The 20,975-nt window shown below is 42.6% G+C and overlaps 1 protein-coding gene across 1 annotated transcript; it reads left to right on the top strand.

Annotated features, from left to right (window-relative positions):
- The first annotated feature begins 353 nt into the window (after positions 1 to 353).
- Positions 354 to 20,803, top strand: LOC124276614 (GTPase Era, mitochondrial-like). Its single transcript, XM_046712263.1, has 11 exons — positions 354 to 445; positions 1,795 to 2,004; positions 3,699 to 3,826; positions 6,186 to 6,263; positions 8,058 to 8,104; positions 9,429 to 9,490; positions 10,373 to 10,485; positions 12,760 to 13,200; positions 13,713 to 13,862; positions 18,172 to 18,252; positions 19,044 to 20,803. Exons 1-11 carry the CDS (start codon positions 358 to 360, stop codon positions 19,230 to 19,232), a joined length of 1,587 nt encoding a protein of 528 aa, XP_046568219.1. The 5' UTR covers positions 354 to 357; the 3' UTR covers positions 19,233 to 20,803.
- The last annotated feature ends 172 nt before the right edge of the window (positions 20,804 to 20,975 follow it).

Here is a 20,975-nt window from a genome sequence, read left to right on the forward strand (position 1 = left end):
ATTTGGTACACAGTAGGAAATGATTTTGCTGCACCGAAATAAATACACAAGAAATACGCAGTGATGAATGACTTCACGAGTATTCATGTCACATGTCGAGATGATGTATTTAGGCCTGTTCGTTTCATGACAACGGTTCAGGAAGAGCTAGGTTGGCCGATTCCACACAAATGTTTCCAAAAATGAATAAAATATAAGGCCAGCGAGTCCTCGATTGATATGTACGACGTTTATGCCACGAATGTTTGGCGCGTTCAGTGCCATTATTTGATCACTCGTAAATTATAGGCATGCAGTAAGTACTGCAGAGGTTCGTTGTGGTCAAAGGGAAGTAACTCACAAGGACATTATTTCAAGATGGCGGCGCCCATGAGAAGCATGTTATCGCGCAGTAGTCCGACAAGTATATTTGCTGCAGTTGAAGCTGCATCATGTGTTAAACGATGTAAGTCACGGACTTCGTACCTCATTATAGCTGTTAAACACCGAAATGAGTTTAAATCTTGTAGAATGGCACAACCTAGGTACAAGTAGTAGTGTTCCATGGGTAACATTACATTTACAACTTGGGCTGGTTAGGACGTAAGGTCAGTTGTTTTTATACGTTGTAGATTGTCATATTATCATAACATATCAACAATGACGTGGTTTCCATTGTACTTGGAATTAATATTTGGTATGAAATTACTGTAACACAATGGTCGGCGAATACACTTTGTATCAATATTATGGGAAACAAGCTCGTCACATTAAGGAAGCGGTCGTAAATCGTGTTATCATTTCCAAAATAATCTCATCACAAAGGGACCTTTTGTAACCTTGTATTGGAATTGTTGTGTTGAAATACTGAAACCACCCTAAACCTCTGTCTGTTTCACACTAGTAATTCCGGGTTTCAGGTTTATTGTTCCTAATGACAGTGATATGGTAAACTAGGACATTCACTGGTCATGTACTTCCAGACACACAAGAATACAGATACACACAGGCACATACAGATACACACAGACACATACAGATACACACACACACATACACATATACATAGACACATACAGACACAGTCACATACAGATACACACAGACACAGACACATACAGATACATAGACACAGAAAGACGCAGTCACATATATACACACATAAAGATCGCAGACAAACTGATACTGTATCCACATCAACCTTTTCTGAATGTCTACACTGAAAATAAGATAGCTTAAAATGGAATTTCCTGTATGTTACACGGCCATTCCTACAGCCCCTTATAGAAATGACCAGTGCCCAATCAGAGACCATCAGACAGACAGAGTCGGCCAACCAGGTCACAGCGTCTGACCACCAGCTGATCCATTTGGTCACCTGTGATGGCCAGAATGGGTTGCTGGGCACTTCTCACCTGGAATCACAACGTGCTAGAAGTAGAACAGTGTCAAAACCTCACTCTGTTTTTGTAATGTCTCTAAAGGTTCTGAATCCCATCCTGGGATTCGAACCATGGACCTTCTGATCGAGACTCGCATGCCTTGCCCACATGACCAAAGGGGTTAAACCAGTGAGGAGGCTGACAGGGTAAAGATGTCGTGTGTTGGATGACTTCGTGCCCTCTTGGGGCGGTGGGGTAGTCTAGTGGTTAAAGGGTTGGCTCGTCACGACGAAGACCCGGGTTTGAATCCCCACATGGGTACAATGAGTGAAGCCCATTTCTGGTGTCCCCCGCCATGATATTGCTGGAATATTGCTAAAAGCGGCGTAAAACCAAACTCAGTCAGTCAGTCACGCCCTCTTATGTGTTTCAGCTGTTACATGGTGCTGCATGCAGTACAACTATACACGGAGGCATCTCACAGCCGCAGCAGGCTCGTCCTCAAGTACAGCTGAGTCAGCCAATTCTTCAGCTTCACCCTCATCAAGTCTGTCAGCACAGCCAAGCAGCATTCCAGATGAACACTTGGCTGAAGGTCAAAAGACATCGGGAGAACCACAACGGAATGTTAGCATGACAAAAGGTATGAAGTAACAAAAGCCAGCACTGAATGGGTACCTGTTAGGATGATAATAGTGACTTTTAGCGCTAAACTGGTGGCTGAAGGTCACATGACATCAGGAGAACCACAACGGAATGTTAGCATGACGAAAGGTATGAGTGAGTGAGTGAGTTTAGTTTTACACCACACTCAGCAATATTCCAGCTATATGGCGGCGGTCTGTAAATAATCGAGTCTGGACCAGACAATCCAGTGATCAACAGCATGAGCATAGATCTGCGCAATTGGGAACCGATGACCTCTGTCAACCAAGTCAGCGAGTCTGACCACCAGATCCCGTTAGTCTCCTCTTACAACAAGCATGGGTTACTGAAGGCCAATATTCTAACCCGGACCTTCACGGGTACGAAAGGAATGAAGTAACAAGTGCCAGCAGTGAATGGGTACCCGGTAGGATGATAGTAGGGACTGTTAACCTTCTAGCACTGAACAGGCACCTTTAGTTGCATACTCCCCAGGGAGCTGAGAATGTTAATCAAGTCCACACTGATATGCACAATGTCAAGTTGATAATTAGATGCGGTCAGAAAATCCAGTATACCACAAAAACATGCTAATGAATATGTATCACAATACATTTAGAAAAAATCCAGTATATTGCATTTTTCAAGTGACAAGTCAAAATGATCAAAAACAGTACTTAACTGTTTCAGTCCTGTGATTTAAAAAGTGAAACTATTCTAACAGCTTCTGGAATATACTGAGTTCCCATAGCAACATCCAACAATATGTTGGAGGGAGAAGTCCATTGTATCAGTACTCTTGCTAACTTCGAGCAATATATTGTGGTACCAGCACACAAAGTCAGGCCAAGTAAAAAAATGTTGTGGTTCCAATTACACCTCTTTAAAATTTAGGGTAGGTAGGTAGGAATTTTTGTTTTTCCACATTTTATTTAGAAGTAAAAAAACAACTCAAACTAAGAACACATTTATCAATGTGTAATTGTTTATACAATCAAGCTTATAGGCATCATGTCGACTTTCTCTATCAGAATGATCGATGTCTGTCGGTGCTGGGAATAAAAAATGGTATCTGAAAGCTTATTTTATTCATACCGCTTAAAAAAATAGATCCGGCACCAGAATTCAAGGGTCGGTCGGGTAATCGGAACCACAACATTTTTTATTAGGCCTCAATGGCCTAACCCACTCAGCCATCACATTGTGGAGCGGTGGCTGAGTGGGTTAGATGGCTGACTTTGTGTGCTGGCAATTAGGTGCCTGCCTTGAGGGTGTGGTTTCGAATCCCAGATAGGACTCAACCCAATAAAAGTACTAGAATCTGTACTTTACTCAATTACTAAAAAAAGTGCATTCCCAAATATAACCTGGTACATTTGACCACTTTCTAAATGGCATTGTGTATTCATAATATATTGTGGTAAGTGTCACAATACTTGAATCATTTTTGCAATATGAAGTCAGGCCAGTACTCATCTCTTTTAACATAAAAACAGCCTTTCAGGTTTTGCCAACATTGCCAAGAATTATGTGTTTTTTCTGGGTACAGTATGAAGCAGTGATAGATCTAGCTAAAGTGCAGAAAGTTTTGAGGACGATGAGACCTGTGATAGTTAACTTGAACATCATTTATCTCACCACAATCAATGTTTGACTTGCAACACATACATAAACCCCCCATGTCCTGTACAGATGGCCAGCACTGGCGTCTCCTCATGAAGCCAGACCAGCCGCCAGACGCCCGGACGCTGAGGGTCGCCATCATTGGTATACCCAACTCAGGGAAGTCCACACTCACCAACAGACTCATGGGCTGGAAGGTGAGCTACTGAACCTAAGAGTGTGCGTGGGAGTGAGGTTAGGTGAAATTGGGTTTTACGTTGTGCTTGAGAATATTTCGCTCATATGACGACGTGCATGCGTGTGTATGTGTATGTGCGGCTGCTTGTACTAGCCCAGACTTAAGCTGGTTTTATAGTGCTAGCCCACTGAGATACCATGCCGCAGTGAAGCATGAATACCCCATTCAGACATATTATACTGACTCAGAGCTGACCAGTCCTTGTTGTACCGATTAATGCCGAGCACCAGGCAGGGACCAACAAGTACCATATTTTAACGTCTTTTGTATGACGCGACCGCGGATCGAACCTGCGACCTTCCGCTCTCCGGGCGGACGCTCTAACCACTACACCACGGAGGCGGTCACTGAACCTAAGAGTGTGTGCGGGTGTGAGCAAGGCCATTGTTTCAAATTTATATAATCTGTAGTAAATTATACGTCACATGAAGCTATAGATTTTAAAGGAGGGCCTCAAGAGTTCTGTCAGGGCCTGCAGCTTGTGAAGTCTGTGGCTCCTCATGGCAACCTGGCAGTTATCTCAGACACTGGAATGTGGCACTGTCTTAATATACATACACCAAGTGTGGAACCTGCTTCTGGTGTTACTACTATGTTATATTAGACTGAATACTCAAATAATAGATATGTGTAACCATTTTAAAACATTTTGTTTTTAATTTTTTACACTTTTTATCCCCCCGGCATGTAATGCGGGGGGATATAGTCGACGCCTAGTCCATCTGTCTGTATGTCCATAATCATTTTGTTTTTGCATAACTCAAAAACTCAATATTTTTCAACAAAAATTGGTAGATGTATCAAACAGAACCTAAGGGGGGTGCCTTTTGCTATTTACAGAGTTTTGTCATTTTTATTTTTCTCGTTTTCCATCGAAACATTTTGGACTTAGTCTTAAAAGCTTAAAGGGAGTGGTGTGCTTCGTTTCAGGAGCATAACTAAAAAAACGTTCAATATTTTTCTGCAAAACTTTGTAGATATATCAAACAGAACCTAAAGTGATGCCTTTTGCTATTTACAGACTTTTGTGATTTATTATTTTCTCGGTTTCCATGGAAACGATTCGGACTTAGTCTCAAAAGGGAGGGGTGGATTTCGTTTCCAGAGCACAACTCGAAAACTTCTTAATATCTTTCAGCAAAACTTGGCAGATATGTGAGGCAGATCCCAAAGTGGTGCCTTTTGCTATTTACAAATTTTTAGGATGTTTATTTTTCCCCGGTTTCCCTGGAAAGATTCAGACTTAGTCTCAAAGTCAAATGGGAGAGGTTGCCTTCGTTTCCGGAGCACAACTCGAAAACCGATCAATATCTTTCTACAAGACTTGGTAGATATATCAAACATAAGCTAAAGTGGTGCCTTTTGCTATTAACAGATGTTTGGCATTTTTCTTTTTCTTGTAAACGTTTTGGACTTAGTCTCAAAAGGGAGGGATGAGCTTCGTTTCCGGAGCACAACTCGAAAACCGTTCAATATCTTTCAAGAGAACTTGGCAGATATATGAGACATATCTTGAATTGGTGCCTTTTGCTATTTGCAGATTTTTGGCTTTTTTATTTTTCATAATTTCCATGGCAACGATTTGGACATAGTCCAAATAAATCAAGTTGGACTTTAAGTAACTGTCAGTTGATTTGTTCTTTCAAATTTATGTGGTCCGGGGAGATTTGTCATCTTCTGATGACTCTTGTTATCCCCCGCAATGTGTTTTGCGGGGGGTATTAAAATGTACTCCGTCCATGCGTCCGTCCGTCCGTGCACATTTGTCTTTTCCGGAGCAGAACTCTAAAACCGTTCAATATTTCTTCACCAAACTTGGTCCATGGATAGATCTGGTAGTGTACTGGTGCCTTTTGGTAGTTTTGGAATTCTGAATAAAATATTTTTGGCGTTTCCATGGCAACAAGTTTGACATAGACTGAAATTGGTGGTAGTGCCATTTTCTGGAGCAGAGGGCCGGTGGGGTAGCCTAGTGGTTAAAGCGTTGGCTCGTCACGCCGAAGACCCGGGTTCGATTCCCCACATGGGCACAATGTGTTAAGCCCATTTCTGGTGTCCCCCGCCGTGATATTGCTGGAATATTGCTAAAAGCGGCGTAAAACTAAACTCAGTCAGTCAGTCAGTTCTGGAGCAGAACTTTTAAAACCTTTCAATACTCTCCTTCCACTTTTCTATATACACACCTAAATATTTGAAATAATCATACCTCGTAGACATAATCATGAAGAGTATTTTGCCATTGCGGGGGATATTGATGACTTTGTCTTCTTGTTTTCATTTGGTTTCAAAGCTCGGTTGTTCACTTACTGGTGTTATAGGTATCCGCTGTATCCAAGAAGGTTCACACAACAAGACAGAACTCAATGGCCGTCCACACAGAAGGAAATACACAGATTGTAAGTAGCCATTAGGTTGGTTGAATAGAGTAAAGGAATATTGTAGGGTGAGATCTGGTTGAATAGAGTAATTGAATATTGTAGTGTGAGATCTGGTTGAATAGAGTAATTGAATATTGTAGGGTGAGATCTGGTTGAATAGAGTAAATGAATATTGTAGGGTGAGATCTGGTTGAATAGAGTAAATGAATATTGTAGGGTGAGATCTGGTTGAATAGAGTAAAGGAATATTGTAGAAGTGAGATCTGGTTGAATAGAGTAAACTAATATTGTAGGGTGAGATCTGGTTGAATAGAGTAAAGGAATATTGTAGGGTGAGATCTGGTTGAATAGAGTATATGAATATTGTAGGGTGAGATCTGGTTGAATAGAGTAAAGGAATATTGTAGAAGTGAGATCTGGTTGAATAGAGTAAAGAATATTGAATATTGTAGAAAACTAATATGAGATCTGGTTGAATAGAGTAAATGAATATTGTAGAAGTGAGATCTGGTTGAATAAATGAGTAAAGGTTGAATATTGTATTGTAGGTGAGATCTGGTTGAATAGAGTAAAAGGAATATTGTAGGGTGAGATCTGGTTGAATAGAGTAAATAATATTGTAGGGTGAGATCTGGTTGAATAGAGTAAAGGAATATTGTAGGGTGAGATCTGGTTGAATAGAGTAAAGGAATATTGTAGAAGTGAGATCTGGTTGAATAGAGTAAAGGAATATTGTAGGGTGAGATCTGGTTGAATAGAGTAAAGGAATATTGTATTGTAGGGTGAGATCTGGTTGAATAGAGTAAAAAATCTGGTAATATTGTAGGTGAGATCTGGTTGAATAGAGTAAAGGAATATTGTAGGGTGAGATCTGGTTGAATAGAGTAAATAGAATATTGTAGGGTGAGATCTGGTTGAATAGAGTAAAAAGGAATATTGTAGGGTGAGATCTGGTTGAATAGAGTAAAAGAAATGAATATTGTAGGGTGAGATCTGGTTGAATAGAGTAAATGAATATTGTAGGGTGAGATCTGGTTGAATAGAGTAAATGAATATTGTAGGGTGAGATCTGGTTGAATAGAGTAAATGAATATTGTAGGGTGAGATCTGGTTGAATAGAGTAAATGAATATTGTAGGGTGAGATCTGGTTGAATAGAGTAAAAGTAAAGGATATTGTAGGGTGAGATCTGGTTGAATAGAGTAAATGAATATTGTAGGGTGAGATCTGGTTGAATAGAGTAAATGAATATTGTAGGGTGAGATCTGGTTGAATAGAGTAAATGAATATTGTAGGGTGAGATCTGGTTGAATAGAGTAAATGAATATTGTAGGGTGAGATCTGGTTGAATAGAGTAAATGAATATTGTAGGAGATCTGGTTGAATGAGATCTGGTTGAATAGAGTAAATGAATATTGTAGGGTGAGATCTGGTTGAAAATGTGAGATCTGGTTGAATAGAGTATATGAATATTGTAGGCAGAGGCCTGGTTGAATAGAATGAGAATAGCTGAATGTGTCCTGTTCGACAGACAGGGAATTCTGATTGAATAGCCAGGCACCTGAGGTCTGGGGGGACTGAAATATGTTAATAATTCTGTTTGTGTTGAGGGGAAGTGAATGATATTAATAGTTTGTGTACGTTGGCCTGGATACATGTCCTCATACATGCATGTTGCAAACTTTAAATACTACTACCTCTAAAGCATATTTAAAGAAAGAGTCTTGCTTCATGATTCGAGTGCAACATAGTATTAGGTCTAACTGACCTTTCAGTTCCTTCATTGTAAATATGATTGTGTCATTGATTACAGGTATTCATCGACACACCTGGCATCATGCATCCCATGGAGAAGAAAAGGTACAGAGATACAGCAGTGTAGCATCATGTACTTTTCTAATGAAGTAATTTCTTAATTAAAGGGAAAATATATACACAGACATTGGAACATACAAACCTATATAAAGAAATCAGTAAACGACCAGAAAAGATCGCTGAGAAATCAGTAAATTATATCCAAACATGCAGTATATTTTGGAAGTAGAAAGGGTGAAATACATGGCAGCAGTAACAAATATCAAACCCTGTATTAAGACGTTATTACATGAGTTTTCCGTTCGCCAGTCATATCAGCCCTGATATGGTAGTCGAGGGCTTATATGACTGGCGAAAGGGAAACTGTAATATCATAACCTTTTTATCAGACACCACATCAAGGGACGTAACACTAAAATAAACTAGGCTCCATCTATTGAAGTTTCGAGCATTTGCGTGTGTTCATTCCGTACCAGTTTAGTAGCTGGGCAATACGGCAGTCTTAGTAAACTTAGGCTCAGTATTATTTGTTACACTGCTATACTGAGTCTAACTAAACCTAGTAGAAGGTCGCATCAGCTAACCTTTGAGCAACCTATGACCGTCCAATCAAACGCGAGGCTGCTGAACGGACTGAACCAATCAGACAACAACTACTTGTTAGGGTTCGGCAGGACTTACAAAACGTTTTTTGGATTTTCTCTTACCTGGTCACTGCCACTGATCTATCAACAAAGGAAAATCCACATAAAACACAGATGTTTGACCTGCAGTATATACGCTTATAGGTTTCTAATGACATCGTTACTGTTTGCTTATATTTTCGCAAGATGACATCCTTGAATATTGACAAAAGCGCTATTTTCAGCGACTCGAAAGTGATCGTGCGGAAAATAGCATTCGGAATCGTTCGAGATTTTGAGGTAAAGGTTCAAACGGTAATTGCGAATGTTAACTTTCGCGATTTGGTAAGCTGTGTTCTGATTGGTCAGTCCAAAAGGTTACCTGACGCAACCTTCTACTAGCTTTTGTTACACTCAGTATAGCAGTGTAACGAATAATACTGAGCCTAAGTTTACTTAGACTGGGCAATACGGCTCATATGGATTTTCGGCCCTGGGGCTGATATGCATTTTCAGCCCAGGTGGTCAATATGGACAGCCAGCATTATATGTGCAAAATGGTCCATATTATTCACAGGTGTATGATAATAAATGTTAAAGCACATGCAAAGGTCTGCCAACAGACCGTGTTCAATGCTGCCTGGCATTTGGTATATTTAATTATGTATCCAAAATGTAGTTGAGTTGAGCATGTGTCAACACTGTTGAGTACAACCTTGGAATTAGGATTGTCTACTTTGTTTCAGACATGGCCTGGAGAAGAGCCACTTCCTGGACCCAGCTCGAAGTCTGGACCAGGCTGACATAGGTAAACAGCGTCAAATACAATAATGATAATGTTCTGTTTAGGTATTGTGTGTGCTTATTTCCGTTCTTTTAGTTGCTGAGTGTTAGAATGGTTCCTGCAAACACACATGACTTTGTGGACAGTTGTAAGAATGTGTAAAACTCATGCCTTGTCCACCACATATCGAGCAATTGTAGTCAGCTGGGCTGTTGACATATGATAGGTAACATCCATAGATATGCTTGTAATGAAGGGTTAGTTGTCACTGTAGAGAGTCAGCTTTAGACTTAGGACGTGGAACATATTGAGATTGTTTTGTGACGTAGAGATATATCGATTCAGAAAGTTAGGAATGCACAACGTTGTAAAGGTAAACTGAAAAAAAATGAATTTTAACTAAGAATAAACGTTAACTTGTTTAACTAAGAATTCCACTAGTAGTTGTTTCTGCTGATTAGTGTTGTTTCTGCTGGATCAATCATTGCTTCCAGTCAATGGATCAGTGTTCTGTGCTTTTCACTGAGGTGTCTGTGCTTCAGTGAGGTGTCTGTGTCTGTGCTTCAGTGAGGTGTCTGTGTCTGTGCTGAGGTGTCTGTCTGTGCTTCAGTGAGGTGTCTGTGTCTGTGCTTCAGTGAGGTGTCTGTCTGTGCTTCAGTGAGGTGTCTGTGTCTGTGCTTCAGTGAGGTGTCTGTGTCTGTGCTTCAGTGAGGTGTCTGTGTCTGCTTCAGTGAGGTGTCTGTCTGTGTTTCAGTGAGGTGTCTCTCTGTGCTTCAGTGAGGTCTGTCTGTGCTCTGTGTTTGTGTCTGTGAGGTGTCTGTGTCTGTGCTTCAGTGAGGTCTGTGCTCTGTGTCTGTGCTTCAGTGAGGTGTCTGTGTCTGTTTCAGTGAGGTGTCTGTGTTTCAGTGGGTGTGTTGGTGGATGTGTCAGACGCCTGGAAGAGGGACCGTCTGGACCCTGTAGTGTTGAGGCATCTTCATCTGAACCCCCACATACCGTCAGTCCTCATCCTCAACAAGGTGAGACATCCAGCCGCAGTGCTGGTAGTTGTGGGGTGGTTCTCTCGGTACTGGTACTGAATAACTGTGTTCTGAATAACAGGGTTATATGGTCCAGACTAACAGGGACCAGAGTAACAGGGTCCAGACTAACAGGGTCCAGAGTAACAGGGTCCAGACTAACAGGGTCCAGAGTAACAGGGTACAGAGTGACAGGGACCAGACTAACAGGGTCCAGAGTAACAGGGACCAGACTAACAGGGTCCAGAGTAACAGGGTCCAGAGTGACAGGGTCCAGACTAACAGGGTCCAGAGTAACAGGGTCCAGAGTAGGGTAACAGGGGTCCAGAGTAACAGGGTCCAGACTAACAGGGTCCAGACAGGGTCCAGAGTAACAGAGTAACAGGGTCCAGAGTAACAGGTACCAGAGTAACAGGGTCCAGAGTGACAGGGACCAGACTAACAGGGTCCAGAGTAACAGGGTATAGAGTAACAGGGTCCAGAGTAACAGGGACCAGACTAACAGGGTCCAGAGTGACAGGGACCAGACTAACAGGGTACCAGAGTAACAGGGTACAGAGTGACAGGGACCAGAGTAACAGGGACCAGAGTGACAGGGTCCTGGGACCGGGAAGAGTAACAGGGGCCAGAGTAACAGGGACTAGAGTAACAGGGACCAGAGTAACAAGGTACAGAGTAACAGGGACCAGAGTAACAGGGACTAGAGTAACAGGGACTAGAGTAACAGGGTCCAGAGTAACAGGGTCCAGAGTGACAGGGGTCCAGAGTAACAGGGACCAGAGTAACAGGGACCAGAGTAACAGGGACCAGAGTAACAGGGACCAGGGACCAGAGTAACAGAATAACAGGTACCAGAGTAACAGGGACCAGAATAACAGGGTACAGAGTAACAGGGACCAGAGTAACAGGGACCAGAGCGACGAGGGTCCAGAGTAACAGGGTCCAGAGTGACAGGGACCAGAGTGACAGGGACCAGAGTAACAGGGACCAGAGTAACAGGGACCAGAGTAACAGGGTCCAGAGTAACAGGGACCTGAGTAACAGGGACCAGAGTAACAGGGACCAGGGACCAGAGTAACAGAATAACAGGTACCAGAGTAACAGGGACCAGAATAACAGGGTACAGAGTAACAGGGACCAGAGTAACAGGGACCAGAGCGACGGGGTCCAGAGTGACGGGGTCCAGAGTAACAGGGACCAGAGCGACAGGGTCCAGAGTGACAGGGTCCAGAGTGACAGGGTCCAGAGTGACAGGGACCAGGGACCAGAGCGACAGGGTCCAGAGTGACAGGGTCCAGAGTAACAGGGACCAGAGTAACAGGGTCCAGAGTAACAGGGACCAGAGCGACAGGGGTCCAGAGTGACAGGGTCCAGAGTGACAGGGACCAGAGTAACAGGGTCCAGAGTAACAGGGACCAGAGTAACAGGGACCAGAGTAACAGTGTACAGAGTAACAGGGACCAGAGAAACAGGGACTAGAGTAACAGGGACCAGAGTAACAGGGTCCAGAGTGACAGGGACCAGAGTAACAGGGTCCAGGGTAGAGAGTAACAGGGACCAGAGTAACGGGGTCCAGAGTGACAGGGGTCCAGAGTGACAGGGACCAGGGACCAGAGTAACAGGGGCCAGAGTACCAGGGACTAGAGTAACAGGGACCAGAGTAACAGTGTACAGAGTAACAGGGACCAGAGAAACAGGGACTAGAGTAACAGGGACCAGAGTGACGAGGTCCAGAGTGACAGGGACCAGAGTAACAGGGACTAGAGTAACAGGGACCAGAGCGACGGGGTCCAGGGACCAGAGTAACAGGGTCCAGAGTAACAGGGTCCAGACTCACAGGGTCTAGGGACCAGAGTAACAGGGTCCAGGGACCAGAGTAACAGGGACCAGAGTAACGGGGACCTGAGTAACATGGACCAGAGTAACAGTGTCCAGGGACCAGAGTAACAGAGTAACAGGTACCAGAGTAGCAGGGACCAGAATAACAGGGACCAGAGTAACAGGGACCTGAGTAACAGGGACCAGAGTAACATGGTCCAGACTAACAGGGACAGGGACCAGAACAACAGGGACCAGACTAATGGGCTAAATAATTTGTTATATTTCAATTTATCAGAATGTTTTCGATATATATGTAGAATCAATATCCACTACATTTCAGTATTTATAGAAAGAATTGTTTGTTTAAAAAGTCATTAAAATTGTATTTTCCACTTGATCAGTGCTAAGGAAAAGTTTCACCAAGCTTTATATTTGGAGTTTTGTGTTCCACAGATTGATAATGTACAGGAGAAGGAAACACTCCTCCAGAGTACGCGATGTTTGACGGAGGGGATCGTTAATGGTACCCCGATCAAAGCAACACCAATGAGACAACACAAGAAGCAGGAAATCAACTTGAAGGAGATGTTCAACCAGTATGAACACAATACCAAGGGAAGTGGAGCCGACGCGTCTGAGACGGGTGACTTCTCCGACAGGGAGATGAAGAATGTGGACAACAGGAGAAAGGACAGTGGGGACAGTGATGCAGAAACAAGGTCAGAACAGTTCGAGAAACGTCACATCCTGCCACTAGGGTCGGAGGTCAAGGACAGTGATGCATTACCAAATAAGGCAATACGACAGAAGATTCATCAGTCTCGAGGCTGGCCTCACTTTGACCGTGTGTTTATGGTGTCTGCGCAGACTGGAGACGGCATTCTTGAGGTCAAGGTAGGGCAATGGTGAAGCTGGCAGCAACAGTAGTGTGAGGGTCAGTAGGCTGATGTCTGACCACGCGCATGGTCTGGTGGTTAGAATATCTTCCCACAGTGTGGAAGGTCGGTGGTTCCACCCGATACCAAAGTGTGTTAAATTGTGGTACTTGTTGTTACTCTGCCTGAACTCTTGAGTGAGTGAGTGAGTTTCGTTTTACGCCGCACTCAGCAATATTCCAGCTATATGGCGGCGATCTGTAAATAATCGAGTCTGGACCAGACAACCCAGTGATCAACAGCATGAGCATCGATCTGCTCAATCGGAAACTGATGACATGTGTCAACCAAGTCAGTGAGCCTGACCACCTGATCTCGTTAGTCAACTCTTACGACAAGCATAGTCGCCTTTTGTGGCAAGCATGGGTTGCTGAAGACCTATTCTACCCCGGATCTTCACGGGTCTTGAATATGGTTATGAATGCTATCTATCTATAACAATGTACAGTTATTGCATGTGTGCTTGTCCAGGACTACCTGATGTCATGTGCGGCTCCCGGAGACTGGGACTACCACAGCAGCATCGTCACCGAGGATGACACATTCCACATCGCCAGGACCTGTGTCTGGGAGAAGATGCTGGATAATCTTCCTAATGAAATACCTTACCAGCTCTACCCGGTTAGTACCAGTTTGGGTTTGTTTACACCAGTTAGCTGTAGTGTATACTAGTTCTACATGTTATTTTCTAGTTCTGTTCTCTGAATATATTTATGGCGCTACGGGACATATATCACTGGTACAAGGATCGCCATTTTGTTCCTTATGTACCTCTGGAAACAGTTGATTGCCAGCTTACCCAAGTTGTCTTAATCAAGTGATCCTCGACACGCATGCGCGCTGCCGAAGTAGCTGCACCGGGATACGGAAGGAGTGTCCAGAGTAATTCGGCGGAGTTGAAACCGCCCGAGACAAAAGGTTCTGCTTAGCCACAAGAGGAAGGTGAGCTATTGGACGGTTGGTTGTGTTTATCGATGAAGAGAGCATCACACCTGGAAGCTCGCTGGAGATTTCTGATGTGATACAGCGTTTCCTGAGGCTGGGAATACGGGACACAGAGAGCTGTTAGAAAAATAGTGTGATTGGCACCCCTGGGGCCCGGTCTCTGATGCCTTAAGGAGGAGAGTACACTTTGTAGATGTGTCGAAGTCCTAAATCGCCACACAGACATTAACACTCGGGATCAAAGTTGTCTGAGCAGGTTATCTCCCACAATCAAGAAACCCTCGAAAAGGCTGTGTAATGCACATGCATTCCATGATGAAGTCGCTTTTATCGGTCCGGAGGAGTCCAGCACGGAGGGCAGCCACCACCTTGTGTATACTAGTTCTACATGTTATTTACTAGTTCTGTTCGGTATTTATGTTATATCGATATGTTCCATCTGGTTTGTTATGCTTTAACTAAATATGAATAACCTCCATGCTGCTTGTACCAGTTTTTCCTGGTCTGTACCGCTCTACTTGGTATGTAAATTCCCTCCCAAAGAAGTTCCATCTGGTTTGAACTTGTTCTAATGAGTTTGCATCATCTCAATAGCTTGAGGGAGTAATTCAAAGACTCTCCCTGTATTGTGGTTGATAATGGTCAATAGGGCTGGATATTGTGATATGTTGCAATAACTTAAGAGCTATGGCAATACATATAGATATATATTGACTAGAAGGTTTCTGCCCAAGTACATACATAATAAATTCATAATAGCTCTCTGTGTGCGACATATCATTACTTTTCCATTCCGCAGGATCCAGTATCATCTTAGTTAATGCTACACCATACTTTCAGGCTCTATTGTGTATGGCTGTATGCAGTTGGTTTACAGATAAATAAAATGATATAGAGCCTTAATGTGGAATGTTTAAATGAAGTATTGCAACAACGTTTAGCGAACATAATGAAAAGGTAACAGTATAACATGATTTTCATGGTCAGTGTTGTTTGCTTCAACAGAATACACTTCAATGCAGTATGGGGGCGGTGGGGTAGCCTAGTGGTTAAAGCAATGGCTCGTCACGCCGAGGACCCGGGTTCGAGTCCCCACATGGGTACAATGTGTGAAGCCCATTTCTGGTGTCTCCTGCCATGATGTTGCTGGAATATTGCTAAAAGCGGCGTAAAACCATACTCAGTCAGTCAGTCAGTCAGTCAGTCAATGCAGTATGTAATTATTGTTACGGTATGTCAGTGATTCATTCAGATTCAACTCCAATATAAACATGTCTTACTAATAAGTCCAAATAAACTACTTGAGGTCGTGGCGACCCTCCCTATGACTTTTTGACTGGCATTACACAGTCCTAAATTTATCCTTGAAAATGTCACCCATTATGAAACAAAAACAAAATAATGTGAATTTGAAAATGGTCACAAGCCAGACGCCTACAAAACCAAATAAAAGGGTTCATTTGAACATTTGGCACATATGAAACTTTTTGGTAGAACATTTGGCTCTTTTGGGGCCACTAATAAAGATACTTCCACTTGTAAAATGTTACATGAAACCGACAGAAATAAAATAAATAAATGGAACTTTTAGAGCCCATTTTGTTGCGAGGGAAATCAAGGGCTGATAATTCAAAGGGAGCTAACTCTGTATAACCCAATATATTGCAGAATCTGAACCGAGTTTCTGTACCGGTATATACCGGTTTACCGTTAACGTTGCTCAGTTCTAGTGGTCAATGAGAGTCGAACCAGATGGACCTGTGAAGATCCGGGTACGGATTGGTCTTCAGCAAACCATGTTTGTCGTACGAGGTGACTAACGGGATCGGGTGGTCAGGCACAACGTTTTCAGATCCTATACAGGCAAACTTTATGGATAGAAAACATCTTTAGTCGGATGATGCGATGTTTCGATACAGATTCTTGTATCAAAACGTCTTTCTTGACAATGATACAAGAATCTGTATCGAAACATCTTTCTTGACAATGATACAAGAATCTGTATCGAAACATCTTTCTTGACAACGATACAAGAATCTGTATCGAAACATCTTTCTTGACAATGATACAAGAATCTGTATCGAAACATCTTTCTTGACAATGATACAAGAATCTGTATCAAATTGTTTCTTGACACCGATACAAGGATCTGTATCGAAACGTCTTTCTTGACACCGATACAAGAATCTGTATCGAAACGTCTTTCTTGACACCGATACAAGAATCTGTATCAAAACGTCTTTCTTGACAACGATACAAGAATCTGTATCGAAACGCGTCTTTCTTGACAACAAGAATCGATACAAGAATCTGTATCGAAAACGCCTTTTCTTGACAATGATACAAGAATCTGTATCGAACGTGTCTTTCTTCGAACGTCTTTTCTTGACAACGACAAGAATCTGTATCAAACGTTTCTTGACAACGATACAAGAATCTGTATCGAACGTCTTTTTTTGACAATAAACGATACAAGAATCTGTATCGAAACGTCTTCTTGACAACGATACAAGAATCTGTATCGAAACGCCTTTTCTTGACAACGATACAAGAATCTGTATCAAACGCTCTTTCTTGATGAACCCATACAAGAATCTGTATCGAACACGATACAAGAATCTGTATCGAACTGCTCTTTCTTGAACGATACAAGAATCTGTATCGAAGCGCTCTTTTCTTGACGACAAGAATCTGTATCAGCCTAAACATCTTTCTTGACAACGATACAAGAATCTGTATCGAACGTCTTTCTTGACAACGATACAAGAATCTGTATCAAACGCCTTTCTTGACAAACGATATACAAGATAAAAGAATCTGTATCGACAAGAATCTTTCTTTGACAACGATACAAGAATCTGTATCGAAAACGCCTTTTCTTGACAGCGATACAAGAATCTGTATCGAAACGCCTTTTCTTGACAACGATACAAGAATCTGTATCAAAACGCCTTTTCTTGACAACGATACAAGAATCTGTATCGAAACGCCTTTTCTTGACAACGATACAAGAATCTGTATCGAAACGCTCTTTCTTGACAATTTCTTGGACGATACAAGAATCTGTATCGAACGTCTTTCGCCTATTTACAACGATACAAGAATCTGTATCAAACGCTCTTTCTTGACAGCGATACAAGAATCTGTATCGAAACGATGATACAAGAATCTTTCTTGACAACGCGGTATACAAGAATCTGTATCAAAAATCTGTATCGGCCGTCTTTCTTTTCTTGACAACCATACAAGAATCTGTATCAAAACGCTTTTCTTCTCTGACACACGCGTCTACAAATGATACAAGAATCTGTATCGAAACGTCTTTCTTGACACCGATACAAGAATCTGTATCAAAACGTCTTTCTTGACAACGATACAAGAATCTGTATCAAAACGTCGCATCATCTGAATAAAGAAGTTGTTTATCCATAAAGTTTGTCTGTATATTACTCTCCAACTTCTAAACAATGCCTAGCCTTGTGGTTAAAGCGTTCGCTCATCACCCCGAAGACCTGGGTTCGATTCCCCACATGGGTACAAAGTGTGAAGCCCATGTCTGGTGTTCCCCGTCGTGATATTGCTGGAATACTGCTAAAAAAGTGGCGTAAAACCAAAACTCACTCACTCACTCTAAACAATGCCACTCAAAAAAAGTTTCAGATTCTGTTGTCCTGATGGGGGAATTCTGGTTAGAATAAATCCTCAGAAACAGAAACTTGTTATAAGGTTAAAATGGAGATCAGGGAGACAGACTTTGTAACATGGCTGATTCCAAGTTTCAAAATGAAACATCGCTCATGTTTTCAGTAACAGATTTGCCTGACCCAGATTTGATTATTAATGAGCTGCTTTGACTTAATTGGAAGAGAGCTAACTGCAGTGTTACAAAGTAAGTCACACAGATACTGACTTGAATGGAACACAACGTCAACAATTCTGAAATAAAGAACGTAGTGTCCTAACTCAGTGTGTGTTCTTCCTACAGGAGATCATGGTGTGGGATGTGGACCAGGATGACAATCTGGACATTGTGATGGACATCGTGAGTCAGCGGCCATATCACCTGGTACGTGGATCCGGTTTTTGTCATTCAAAACGAAAAATTGGTACAGGAAGAATTTCAGTACATGTGCAGTACAGGTGGCTGAATACTATTCTGGCCTCATTTGGTTATACCGATATTATAAATTGTGTTGTCCATGTTCCTGAATTTACCTAAATATCTTTGAACATGCTAAACTGAGGAAGCCAACTTTGTGTGTATGACTCTGACAGTATATTTTGTTAAAATCATTACAGTATTAGTTTGTTGTTATTAAGTCCTTGGTGCCGCCTCCATGGTGTAGTGGTTAGAGCGTCCTCCCGGAGAGCAGAAGGTCGCTGGTTCGATCCCCGACCGCGTCATACCAAAAGACGTTAAAATATGGCACTTGTTGGTCCCTGTCTGGCGCCCGGCATTAATGGGTACAACAAGGACTGGTCAGCTCGGAGTCAGTATAATGTGTCTGAGTGGGGTATTCACTGGGCTAGTGGGCTAGCACTATAAAACCAGCTTCAGTCTGGGCTAGTACAAGCAGCCTCACATACACATACACACGCATGCACGTCGTCATATGAGCGAAATATTCTCAAGCACGACGGAAAAACCCAATTTCACCTCAGTATTTAAGCTGAAAATATTTTACCATTGTGACGGCAACTTTAGGCCAGCTTGTTGACAGCAGACTGATGGCCAAATGTCAGGCCAAGCTTAATTGTTTTTTGAGACTGACTTAAGTTTAAACAATTTCAAAAAGCCCAAACCATTCCCATACTTGCTTGACTGAGATTGATGCTGTAGTGATCTGTTCTGTGCAGCGCACCCTGGTAGGAAGAGGAGGGGAGACAATCAAGCTCATCACAGCACAGGCAAGGCAGGAAATCATGAATGTGTTCCGCTGTGATGTCCGCCTCCATCTACACGCCAAGCCTGGATCCAAACTCCAAGAGAAGATGAGGCAACGCAGACCTCATCGACATGTGCGGCCGTTCAACAGGGGAAGATGAGGCAACGCAGACCCCATCGACATGTGCCGCCGTTCAGCATGGGAAGATGAGGTGTGACCTCATCGACATGTCCGGCCGTTCAGCAGGGGAAGATGAGGCAACGCCGACCCCATCAACATGTGCGGCCGTTCAGCAGGGGAAGATGAGGCATCGCAGACCTCATCGACATGGGCGGCCGTTCAGCAGGGGAAGATGAGGCAACGCAGACCCCATCGACATGTGCGGCCGTTCAGCAGGGGAAGATGAGGCGTGGAACACCGCATTAAAATTTACACCTCCATCTACAAATCAAGGTTGATCCAAGCTGCCAGACAAGATGAAGCAAGGCAGAGCTTTTGGCAGGGGAAAACATTCAGAATATAACTAACGATCACAACACTAAATTATTGAGTTATCAGCCATGTTGGTGTTGCTGAGACAACCCACTACAAGACATTTGATGTATACTACTCAGTGTTTACTAGGGTGAAGGCGATATCTGGTTGAGAATGTGTCCGCATACCTCAACGTCATAGCTCATGCTGGCGACCATTGCCTGGCTTAGGCTTGGTTCATTGTCGAATTATTGTGTAAAACTACATATTGCATTGTTTACAGGTACCAGACCATTCCTCCAGGCAATCTTCATTCTTAGACTATTGAAAGCCTATTAAGCTTGGAAGTATGAGATGATCATCGTAGAGCTAAGGCGACTTTGTGAGCAGGGCCGGATCCTTGCCTGTTATAGTGATATTGCCTCAGATGGTTTGTCCTGCCAGACCTGAGTTAAGTGTGTGTACATGTGAAGCCCATGAAGCCATCGTTTTTTGGCTGGAATATGTGTATTTCTAATCGTGGCATTAAAACTGTTCACTCATCCAAACCTATTGCTTGCTATATGACACTGTACCACGACTGTGCGGGTCCCTGTAATCCTGCTCCTTGCATTAGTCACAGGTCATACTGGAATACTACGCAGTGTGGCCTCATACAAGGTAAGAGGTATAGGTGTCTTCAGCACAAAAGGGGACTATGCTTGTCGTAAGAGGCGACTAACGGCATCGGGTGGTCAGGCTCGCTGACTTGGTTGACATGTCTTCGGTTCCCAATTGCGCAGATCAATGCTCATGCTGTTGATCACTGGATTGTCTAGTCCAGACTCGATTATTTACAGACCGCCATCATATAGTTGGAATATTGCTGAGTACGTGTCAAAGAAACTTTATCTGTGTTCCTCACTATTACGCTAGTATACCTTTCATCTGTACAACTTTCAACCCACCACGCTGTATGTATTCATTGTTTGTTATGTAATGTACATGGGCCAGTGGCCTATATACTACTCACTCACTCATACAAGGTAATGTGTGTAATCTTGTTTCAGAAAGTTACAGTTATAAAAGAAATGATCAGTAGTTGAAGTTGTTCTCTAACAAGGATTAAGGGGACTTAATTTGATGGTGAAGGTCCTGACATTTTCATTTTTGGAATTCACAAGATCGAAGACATTGTATTTGAGCAATGATCACCTATTACATCCAAACTGTGTTGGCAAATAAAATGGTTGAAGGAACTTGTTGGTACTGACAGTTTCCCCGTCTTTTGTTCTCTATTATCCTTGATAATCAAGTGTATACTACCAATCTTTTGATTGGGATGTCAGATGTATTTAATATACACTTCACTATCAGATTCACTTTTGTATCTTGGAAAGATGGAAAACATGCCAATTAAAAGTGGGGTAGTGAATTCTATCGCCATCCT

The sequence above is a fragment of the Haliotis rubra genome, unplaced genomic scaffold (genome assembly GCF_003918875.1).
Source record: "Haliotis rubra isolate DU_JTF1 unplaced genomic scaffold, ASM391887v1 Scf210, whole genome shotgun sequence".
Classification (NCBI taxonomy): Eukaryota; Metazoa; Mollusca; class Gastropoda; order Lepetellida; family Haliotidae; genus Haliotis; species Haliotis rubra.